We start from the raw sequence: 12,295 nt of genomic DNA on the forward strand, positions 1-12,295 counted from the left end.
CCCACCTCCTGTCCCGCCTATCTGCCCTTATGCCACACCCATCACCTGCAGCCCGTCCTGCTCACCTGTTCCCTGTTAACTCATCATCAGCCTGTGTATATATACCCCTCTATTTTCTTTGTTCTCTGTCAGTTTGTCTCAGTGTATTTGTCTGTTTTGTTCCTGTCTGTGTATATCTGCATGGTCTGGTTTTTGGATTTTGACCTTGCTTTGTGATTTTGGATTTCTGCCTGTGGATATTCTGGTTCTGACTAAATACCTGGTCTGGTATTCCGGTCTGTGCCTGGGTCCTTCCACCTGAAAGCCTGAAAAAATAAGCTGGCTATTACTGCCTATTTTCTCAACATTTGGGACAAAGTGAGAAAAAGTCACAACCATTTGTTTGCAGCACTTCAAATGTAAAAATAAACTGCTTTTAAGAAATGGTGTTATTCTTTTTTGAAAGTAAGGAGTGTTCTCTATCTTAGACAACGACCAGGAAATAGTTGCCACTGGATTTCACATTTGCAACAAGTGTACCTACATGAGTCAAGACAGATGTTCAGATCACTCAATCCAAGGTATCAGTCTGAAGATAACCCCTCCCAAAATCAGGAAATATTAAGACCAACATGATAAAAAATTCTGTTAGACCCATGGCGATTTTGATACACTCTATTTCAAGGATTGTACCCACTTTCCTGGTACATGTTTCATGGTAAAGAAGGCAAATAAAAATATAGAACCATTATGGTGTGAAGAACACAAAAACTAATCAATGATGCATTCTTTAATAAAAATATATAAAGTCAACCCATTACCTATCAAGAAACATGTGTACTCAATTTGCTGGAAACACCAAATACCTAATTAATTAAAAGAAATGATTACAGTAACATCAGCCACTACATGAATGAGAAGGTGTGTCTTCAAAACGTAATTCTTGACAATTCAAGACAGTGTTCTGTCTTTGTTTTCCTTAAGTATGAAAATTGTTAGTGGAGTTCAGCATTTGGTCATCTCCCTATTTGCAGTACAGATTGTACTTCAGCTTCGCTGCCAGCTTCGTTCCCGCCAGTCGCTTCTCAAACTCATCGTCCATCTCCTTGCTTTGAGCCTCGCTGAAGTGGTTTTTCCAGTCACCCACTTCTCCTGTTCAGGAAAACAACAAGAATAAGTCTCTTTGAGTAGACAGTACAGACATAGCACATTCAAGGGAAAGCAATGCTGTGTTTATGTTTAGCCACTGGACCTTAACGCTTATGAGTTCAAACAGAGATGCTAGGACACTGCTGTGGGGCAAGCACTGGGTACTGAAAACAAAGAAACTTGCTAAATAGAGCAGTAAGCTACCTCAGTTAGGTTAAGGCACCAGGTTTTATGCTAGATGGTTGCTGTTTCAAATCCCAGCTGCTTCACAGCTGTTGTACACTTTAACATGGAGTTTAACTTCTACATTTACATTTACATTTATTTATTTAGCAGACGCTTTTATCCAAAGCGACTTACAAAAGTGCATACAGCAAGTATAGCGACAGTACGGGGACAGGATGTGTACAATTCCACAATGAGACAGTTCTCAGCTGAGAGCAAGGTCTGTTTGAGGACACAGTACTATCAGATTTGTACAATTACAGCCTATAGGGCAACTAATATGATACACCTTCAAGCGGCAAACTTCAACAACTTCAAACGGCGCAATGAGCGTCAGGGTAAAGGCGGCAAGAAGAAACAATTTAAAAAGCACAATTTAAAAAGCACAGCAATTTACGACAGCACTGATTGGGGGGGGGGAAGCAGCAATTGTGTGCTGGGTCAGTCCAGGTAGAGACTGAAGAGGTGCGTCTTCAGGCCCTGTCTGAAGGAATGGGGTGAAGAAGCCGTCCGTAGCGAGATGGGGAGTTCGTTCCACCACTGGGGAGCGATGTTGGTGAAACGCCGATGTCTGGCAGAACGAGCACCTCCTGCCTTGACCAACTTCTATTTCATTTTGTCCTATGCAAGTCTTATACAAGGGGGTTTCAAGAAATTTTTGGTGAAGTTTATTGTTCTATAAAAATGGCAAACAATTGAGGAAAGTCCTTATTTGTGGAAATATAAAGTATTTTTAATGCTTTAAAATCAAGCTTCAAAGTTTCACATTTGCTGAGTCTTCATCAGTGCAATAGGTAGATATATTGAGTGTGGCCATTTCTTTGTTTTCATCAGCACCCAAGGAGGTAAACAATAATCATACTGAGCGGAATGTATAGTGGTAGGGGTGTGATTATTCACTTTGATGCCTACAAGTTCTTGAATGGGTAAAACAAGCTTTTCTCCACAACAAATTTGAGAATTGGTGTACAGAAAATCTTGCATGACTTCATACCTTTCCTAAAGAAGACATCACTCATTTGACCGTGTGAGCCCTTGGAGCTCTCCTTCATGGCATTAAAAGTGCTGTCACGAGCGATGGTCAGGATTTGTTCTTCACTCAGAGTGAAATTGAAGAATTTGGACACCTGTCGTACCCCTTCACTCAGGTTCTGGATAGAGCAAAGACAATGATAGGCTGTTATGTTATAATGACCAATCAAATTGCACTGCTAAGTCTTCCTGCCTTGGACAAAGAAGACATTGCATCCATCAAGAACAACACTTGTGTCTAACATCAGTCTAACAGCCTATGGCATATAATAAAGCATACGCTTAACAACTCAACATGCCTCACCTCCTTCAGGTATTCATAGGTAACAATCATCACATCGGGGTCATTTATGCGCTTTTCCCAAGCCAGGGCATGATCAAAGTAAGAACCCCAAATCACTGTACAAAGAAAAACAAACAACCCTTTGGTGGCTGATTCTGTGAAACTGGACTGGATGAAATATTCATAAAAAGTCAGTATAAGTTGTTACACGTCTCACACGCAGCAAAGCACAAAGGTGTTTCCCAAGACAAAAATAAATACAGTAAAAATACTAAAAAAACATGAGTTTATGTTACACAACCCATTTGGAACAAGGGATGCACTAGAGCTGAGTAGGCAGCAGAAACGCTGAGTGGCCTTCAGCGTCATGGTGACTACATGGTTTTTTATGACCACTAGTGCAACATATGACCTTTTCAAGCCACCGCTTTATAGGTTATATGGTAATGCTAAAAAGTATTGTACCATAATCCCTTATGGATTCTGTTTCATCTGCATAACAAACTACAGTACCAAAAATCAAAATCAGACAACTAAATTGACATGTTGGGAAATACTTGAATGGTTAATTTCTACAACTAAGAAAGTTCCTAAAATTGGTAGGATTGAGGAAATATTTTGGCTACTTCTGGTTATGATTGGGGTTCTGTAAATCATTGCACAAAATTGTGTGTGTGTGTGTGTGTGTGTGTCTAAGATAGAGGAATGGGATTGTGCACCATTCCCATTCTTTATAACCCTATATAATAAAAACACAACAATCATCACAGGAAGTAATATACTAAATATGCTTCAAAGAGTTAATCTCATCATCATATCTGTGCTGTCCCCCTACCATCCCCACTCATGAATTCTGAGTAAAACTTGTCCCAGGATTCGGGTGTTGGGAGGCCAGGGTTCTTGTTGGAGAAGTGGTAGAAAGAAACGGCAGTGTCCTTTGGGTTTCGAAATACAACCAGCATCTCAGGGAAGACAAAAAGACAGAGATTTTATGACTTTTGACGGAATTTAGTCAAAACTTTCAGAGAAAGATGGAGCAAGTTCTCTTCTGACAAGCTGGATATTATATCAGTTTCCCAAAAACAAAGTTAGGAATTACACCTGCAATTGACTTACATTGACTCAAGGAAATAAATATGCATTTTCATTTTCATCAGTCATTTTAATAACAACAGTCCAGTAGCCTAATTAAACTAAAACTAAAACATTCAGTTTGACAGCTATTGTATACTACTGTCACAGTGCTGACCAATGAAATGCACATAAATCAGCATAATGAGATATTTTTACACTTTTTTTTACACATTTTAGAATTGAACATAATGCAGGAATCAGTTTGAACATAGCCCAAATCAAACCGACTGCTCTCCCCCTGCAGGTGGGGCTTGTTAGCAAATGGCTAGCTGCCAGATACAATTACACAATGATCCTGTTTCAAACGATGGAATACATCTGTTACCTTAGAAGCCAGTAAATGGAACTTAATGAACACAGGATCCTTAAACATACACAAAGGTTTAACCCACAGTTTATAATAAAAGTATCATGTTACAAAATAACATTTTAAAGTCAGTGGTTTGGGGATCAGGTGAAGGCTATTTATTTAATTTTGAGCAATACATTTCAGTTAGTACTGTTGCAGTATCACATAGCAATGTATTGCTTAAGACAAATGTTGTCAATAATCTTAGTGTGCATGATGGCAAATGATCATGTTAGCTATTTCTCAAAATTGCATGAACTTTGCTAACTCTAGAAAAGCCTAGGATAAAACAAACAACATACTGTATATAAAGGCTACTGTACATTTATGGCATAGACAGCTAACAAATAACACATCATCACTGTTGAAAACAAAAAAGGAACTTTTTGCTTTATTAAACATGATTTAACCAAGTATTTCAAAGTTATACTGTATGCCTAACGGCTAAAAAACTATGACTGGCTGTTCTGTCAAAGAATGGATTTCCTGATGACATTTAGAGTACATTTAAGAATGAAACCTATCGTGAGTAGCAATTGGTTTTGAAAAAGTGTTTAAGTGGATTGTAAGACTAGGTACATTTGTATTATTACTTTTTAAGTAAGCTTCAAAAGCCAACTTACTGTTCTCATTTCTTCTTCTTCATCTGATTTTCTGAACATTACTACACTTCAGTGAAACTTCCCAAAAGCTAGAATGGTATTGCTTTGTTTATGCTTTTTATGTCAATTCCTCAATTATATTTTGTGATATTAATGATTTAGCATTGTAAATTTCCTATTGACTAACATAGATAGAACATTCAGAATCTGAACAGCCTGCCATGTGCAGACGACTTCATAATGGGCCTGCTACAGAGGCCACAGATTCAAAATGTCTCTCCAGCGAGCCTGGTAACGGCTAGCTGATACCATGCTAGGATTTTTAAGCCAACTTAAAGCTTTTGTGTCAGACTTTCTTTGCTAGTTATTATTATGCTTACAAACATTTTAACTCACAAGCCAAACACGTGATGTGTAATATCGGAATAAATTAAATACTTGCGTTTGTGTTAGCAAATTACAATAAAGGACCAAGCACCATGGTCAATAAATGAATAAATCCACAGGAAATGCATTCTATTACAGTCAGTAACATAGTCAGTAACTCCAGGGAAAGTGTTTGGTTGTGCTGGTCAGTTATTTGTCAAGCCAATGTCTCTGAGAAGGCTGATTTATAAATCATTGGAGTGGCCCACCATAACCATAACCATTAACCCTTGGGTGTTAACCCCTCATAGACTTATCCTAAGTGAAACTCTTCAGAATCCATTTTAGGGCATATCAGCTAGAAACATATCAAATTGAGAAATTAAAAAAACAATAAAATTTACTATATTATTTATTTATTATATTATCATTTTATCTTTATGATGCTTCCAAAAGCATCATTTGTGATATCTGACATTTCATTTCATTTATACCTTAGACTTCTTTGCGGTGAAAGAGCCAGGAATGTTGGTAGGATGCAAGTGTGTTCCAAGGAATCGTGGAGAAGGAGCCTCACTTACTGCCTGAAACGTGAGAAAAAAATGAAAAAAGATGGATAGGGAGACTTCAAGACACTTAAGAGGCTAATTTGTTCTTAACCCTGATTAAGAAATTTTAAAGGAAATTTCTTTTAAGGAATTTTTTTTTAGAAAACTTCATTAATTTGGGAGTTCCTGAAATTTAAGAACGTGAAAGGAAAACAATATGACACAATATGAAGCCCATAAAGATAAAGTCCAGGCTCACTGCATTTTCAAACAAACTGACAGTAAATGAGATGTGCTTAATTAGGGCTTTGTGTCAGTGCTCCCGCCCCCTAGCTATTGTGTTTTGTTTTTCCTTGTCCATGTGCTTTTGTTTTCCTTGTGTTCTAGCCCTGCCCCACTCTCCGCCCTGTCTCCGCCCACCCGATCATCCCCTCCTGCCTGCTTACACACCTGCTTCCCATCTCCTCGTCAGCCCAGCCCTATATCTACCCTGCTTGTCTCTGTCTTGTTGCCAGTTTGTTGCAGTGTGCTTTTACCTGTCTTGTTCCCGCTGTGTTTTCTGCCTGATTGCTGTTCCCTGAATTGACCCTGCCTGCTCTTTGACCTTGCTCCTGCCTGCTGTCCTGCCTTGTTCACCTGATCTTCCTGACTACCTGGTTTGACCCTGCCTGTCCCCAGCTTTGATTCCTGACTGTGTTTGGACTGCCTTCCTGGTATTTTGACCCTGCCTGTTTTGGACTGCCTGTTTGTTCTACAACTCTGTTAATAAACGCCTGGATTCTGGAGTTCTTGTGGTCCGCGCCTGAGTCCTTGCCTGTGCCCTGACACTTTGACTCATACACCACAAGGCATCTCTTTAATTGCCCATTTAAATTTATTAGCCAGGTAATGTCATCAGAATGTGTGGGTAATTAGCATGAACAGTACATGGAAACATTACAGACAACCAATTAATCTCTTTTAAACACTGCATGGAACAGCAGTATTGACTAGTTTGTAGTCACACTTAAAAAAAAAAAAAAAAAAAAAAAAGACTCTAGAAATTGTTACTTTGCATCTGAATCTGAAAAAAAGCAGGTATGAGTATATGGCATACTAAAACACAAAGGTGCTGCCACCCATGCACAGCAGGTCAGATCTAGCCAGATATTTTTGTGTGCTGCATTTTTTCATCCTTTTTCTTCAGTCTGTCTACCTTAGATTACAATACTGGACATTTACCTTATTTTTATATTAAATACTGTGTTGGTGACTATGCATTACACTTAATGATTTATTGTTTTTATACAGCACTCAAATCATTCTTTAACAATCTACATAGCTTTTGTATGAGTCTGGACCAGTCATAAATTAACAATGTGTTTTCTTAGGTACTTCAGTTAAAAAGTGTTCAGAAACACAACCACTGTGACATCTGCATCATACAAATCATGTAGCTACATTCATAGCTTTACTTGCAACTTGCAGTGATGCTTCCCAAGGTTTACTGCAAGCCTGATTTTGTTCCACTTTTTGCATGCAGGGGATATATTTCTTTTTAATGACAGAACAAAGGGATACTCATAATGCAGACAGGCTTCCTTTGATTCAAACAGTCATTACCCAGGCTTTAAAAGATGAGAATGAAGTGTACTCCTGAAAAGACTAGTCCTAGACACAATTATGCCCCTCAGCTAAAAGACTGTTTAGGGTCGCCAGACATTGACATCGGAAACCAAAGGAATGTTGTGGCCTTGTGCAGCAAATGGACACAATTCACAAACAGCCACAAAAAGTTTATGAAAACACTCAACTGTCAAGCACACAGTATCGCTGCCTTTGAATACTCTTTTACCTTCTGTACACTTCTTGTAGAGACTGTTTTGAGCTGTCTACATTGCATCTGTAACTGGATTGCTTTCTAGTACTTGGGAGTATGACTGTCTGTTTTCTCACAAACTTGGCTGCATGTATTATGAGGTGGCCAGTGTACTGCCTATGAAACAGTCAATCCATTTCTTGGGACAAGACATCTAATGGAATCCTACTTGTTGTGATTCTGTGTCAATGAGCATGGCTTATTCACATCCCTCCAGCGATTCACATACCTTTTGCATTTCAGGAGTGAAGAACTCAATTATAGGAGGCATTTTAGATTCTTCTGTCTTCCCAGCGGCAGCAGCCATTATTTTCCGCATCACACCTACCATCCAATTAAATCCTGGCAAAAAAAGAAAGACGGGGTACTGTTATCACATAAGTGTAGTAGGAACAGGTCTTCCTGGGTGTCCTGGAACAGGCACCTCACATTGTTTAAATCAGAAGTTCACAGGCGGACTCCATTTTATGCTGATGTGGTTAACATCTGTCTGCATTTACATTATTGTCATTGGGCAGATCCAGTGTGACTTACACATTTACAACATAAGTGAAAATGTGAATGTCACTATTTATTTATTTATTACAAAACATCCAGATATATGAGAAGAGAGACTGGGTAATGACACCAAGAGTAACAAAAGACCACTCAAAGAAAAAAAGCAAACAATATTTTTTTCCCTATCATAATTTAGGCAGTTTGTTTTCATTCAGTGAACCCCTGACAAGAAGCTAAAGATTTTTTTATGATTTTTTTGATTTTTTTATGTTTTTAGTGTGTTCACTGCCATGGTTGCCTTACTATTAAGTGAATATATGCCATTATTTGCATATTTTGTTGCATCCTCTCCATGCACTGTCAATTATGAAGTGCAAATACTTATGTGTTATATTACTTCATGGGGAAGTATGTCTGAATGAACAAATATATATTAATATTTTATAATTATTTGACTTAATTTCATTTTTTTCAGTATTTTTTATTTCTAGGCTGCATACATGGATGCTACGCTCATATTTTGTCCTTAATTTTTCCTTTTGGAGAACAATACAGATTTAAACAGCTTATAAATAATATTATTGCCCCGTGTTCTGTGTTATACAGGTCTGAGGAGCGGCAGATGTACACATACATACATACTGATTGAGTAGACCAGAAGTTAGCAGAGACGCTGCATGATGTCTCGTTTTACCTTGTGTTATAAAAACATACAGCACAAGCCCACAAAATGGGCTGCTGTGTCTTACATGGATTTCCTTCAATGGAAATCTTTACTTGCACATGTGAATTCTGCAGTCAATGAACATTCTGAATTTAACTCTTGGGAACACCACATGACTGTACCAGCATATGTCCAACATTTATATCAGTGAATGATTCATCTGATCAAAGCTTCAGAGAAAATAAACATAGAGAGGCTGGAGGGTGTGTTATTCCACCCCTGCCAAGCCTCTCCTAGAGTGGACTTTGGGACTGGAAAGCTACCTAATGAATATGTGACAACATGACATGCACCTGACACAGTCTGGCAGAACAAATATCAAATATTGCCACACAGTCTGCCATCTTGTTGCACTCCTCCCAGGTAATACCTGGCACTTTTAATTATAATTATGTCATCCTCCCCCAGCTCCTGAATTTGATGATGTCTACAATAAATGCACAGTTTCAGTTTGGGCTGTATATAGAGTCCTTTGTTCTTGCACATTTTAAGAGTGACAACTTTTCTTTAGTGGCATGTGTGAGGAAACATATTTCTCAACATCAATTCTTTTTGCACTTTTTCTTTCCCTGTTAGCTTGGTGTTTCCGTTCAGATTAGGGCATTTTACTGTTTCAGATAAAATAAGAGGAGAACAAAAATGGGGAAAGTTGCACTCACCACATTTTGGATAGGCTACTAACATTACATCATCTTCCCTTGCTTCCATACTCTCTAGAGCTTTCAGGTTCTCCGGTGGGCACATGATGGTTGGGTAAAGGATCCCATTGTACCTGTATTGTTTTTCCTCCTCCTTCATGTGCTTAGCCTCCTCCATTCGGGCCTGTAAGCGGGAACGGTATGGCGCGCTCATGCTTAATCCTCCTGCAAAATCCAAGCTTCTGGTCTCAGTGTTGTTGTCTCAGTTTCCAGAACCTCTCAGACAGACACAGTCTATTCATGCAGCAAAATTGCCAGGAAGCTGTGGGGTGTGTATGTGTGTGTGTGTGTGTGTGAGAGAGAGAGCAAGAGAGAGATTTTTTTGTACTTGTAGGAGGAGACTGCTCCCACACAGAGAGAACTTGTATAAGATAAAGGGAACTGCCCATTTGTTGGCAAGACGCTCCGTGCTCCATACATGATGTATTGTTGTATTAATGTGTATTACTCTGATTTAATACATGGTGCTGTAATCGCCAAAGAAAATAAACTGACAGTAAACTAACGTTATATGTGTTAGGATCTACGTTCTGATGGATACTGTACTCATTGAGTCAACTAGTCCACAGGAACTGCCCTTGAACAAAGAGTCGTCAGTGTAGCAATGTGCACACTAGATGGTCCACAGGAACTGTCTTTGAACAAAGGGTCATCACTGCATCAGTGCTTGTAGCTTATTTTCATGACACTCTGTCTAAATGCAATCAACAATTGTTGAGGTGTGGCCTAATCACTCCTGGGTATTTATGTGAGCGCTCATATAAGCCTAGCCTAGTCTTAGTTTGGGGGAATAACGTTTGCCTCTGTCACATTTATCTCATCTGATTCATCTGACTGTCTGTTCGGGAAGTAGAACCTATGAACCTATAGTAGAACATATATTACAATTTACAAATATGTCATTTCCTTATGTTCCCTTATCAAAAGCTGGTTTATGTTAATAAACGGTAAAATATAAGAATCCCGTTTATTTTAAAATATGGCATTTATTCTGAAATGTGACTACTGATAAATGTATAGCTTCAACCACTTCTCTCTGTCTCTCTCTCTGTATGTATATATATTGTAAATTGACACGTTTTACAAAAAATATAAAACAAGCGGTACATTTTGAAATGTTGCCAATATAATCCTTATATTCTGGACTTCATATTTAAAATTTGGACCCCAGCCCCTCAAAAAAAAATAATTACTTAAAAAAACATATGCGCATTGGGTGCATTTATAATATTGAGCTTTTGTGCACACACACTCAAGGGTACTTTGCGTTACTCAAACACACCACTAGACGGCGGTAATAAAACACACGTGAGTTACTGTAATAGACGACGCTATTCAAACATTTCACCAGCACAAACAAGTTACATGGTGCTACTCACGCGCATTGACCCACTATCTTAATATCATTAATAAAATTAAAGAAAAATAAAACACAGCAAAACTCTCCAAGTCAATTGGAAGGCAATCAGCTGCTGTTTGCAGAAAGTTATGCATAATATGAGCAGCACAGCCAATGCCTAAAATGTCTCTGCCTAATTTACCCTGTAGCTTTCTCCAGATGTTGTTCCTACCGGTCCGAAATTTGTGTTCTTATTGTCTGCACAAAGTCCAATGTCTTTCTTACCGAGAGAAAGTTTTTCAGTTAATTTAACAAGATATTCCGTTTGCAGATCCGATCCAACTATTGTAATATTAACACCACTATCTGGCAGAAAGTAACGCACAAGTATGGGGAGTAGCTTTATGTCCTTATGATTTGATGCATCCACGGTTAATGTGACAAATTACAACACACTTCTTCCTCTGACAACGGAGCTAGCATGTTGCAAACAATAGCCTGGGACTTTGGGAAAAATTTGGGAAATTTGGGATCATAAAGATAAAGAAGTTTAACTGTGCAGTCACTAGATCGGAAACTGTGCCCATGCACCACTGAGTGATACGCAAAAAGTCCTTCACTTGCATAAACTTTGTCAGATTCAGAATTTTGTTTCACAAAAAACTCTGTGACACTTGGGGTAGCACACTTACTCTTCTCAGCTTCCTTATGTTTCTTGGTGTGGATATTGGCGGAAAACCACTACCAGTCTGGGCCAGGTAGACTGGGGGCTCCCTCCACACTTGCACAGTAATTCACCAAGTTACATAATTTATATATACCTTTTTGTAGTAATTTCAGAAAGTAAATTCCAGTACCCAATAAAGGACAAATATAATTCTCTATATAAGTCTAATGTAATTGGTTTATTGTATATGTTGCAAATCACATACAGTAAACTGGGCTGGTCCACACGTTCACTCTGAAACACCCTCTGGAAGTACTTCTTTTCTAGGCTTTTTCTCTTAGCTCCTCTAATTGTGGAGCTTAGACTCCAACCCCCTCCTTCGATTTCATAACACATTTCCTGTATACTATTGTTTTCAAGATCACACCTGCCTAATTATATAAAAAAAAAATATCCTGCCTTGGCTGTACACTATTAAGGCCACACATATCTAATATATAAAAAATAATTTAAAAATATCAGTCCTTCTTCAGCTGCCCTCCAGTATTGCCATTGCCAAGCCTTGTTTAACAACCCCCCTTCACAAAGTCCAATTCTTACACTCAAGGTCCATCCTCCGAGCAATGCTCGGACAGCGTCCAGCTAAGCCCCGATAACAAGCCTTAATTGGCATACAGGTATCTCACAGCTGCTTACCCCTCCCTCAGTCCTCTGTATTGTTCTGACCCTTCCTTTTAGTTTTTACTCACATGCATACAAAGCAAGAAGTTTAGTTTAGCTGTGGTTAAAATCAAAAACTGACATCTACTGGCAATGCTTATAATTTACATATGGGGTATACAAT

The 12,295-nt window shown here is 38.6% G+C and overlaps 1 protein-coding gene across 1 annotated transcript; it reads right to left on the reverse strand.

The window, feature by feature from the left end:
- Positions 1-1,003: 1,003 nt before the first annotated feature.
- On the reverse strand, positions 1,004-9,599 carry LOC118793001 (sulfotransferase 6B1-like). The gene is made up of 7 exons (XM_036550921.1): positions 9,407-9,599; positions 7,751-7,867; positions 5,614-5,699; positions 3,504-3,630; positions 2,690-2,784; positions 2,348-2,504; positions 1,004-1,131 (listed from the first exon to the last, which is right to left on the reverse strand). The coding sequence occupies exons 1-7, from the start codon at positions 9,597-9,599 to the stop codon at positions 1,004-1,006; spliced, it is 903 nt and encodes a 300-aa protein (XP_036406814.1).
- Between the last annotated feature and the right edge of the window lie 2,696 nt (positions 9,600-12,295).

The sequence above is a fragment of the Megalops cyprinoides genome, chromosome 1 (assembly GCF_013368585.1).
Source record: "Megalops cyprinoides isolate fMegCyp1 chromosome 1, fMegCyp1.pri, whole genome shotgun sequence".
NCBI lineage: Eukaryota > Metazoa > Chordata > Actinopteri > Elopiformes > Megalopidae > Megalops > Megalops cyprinoides.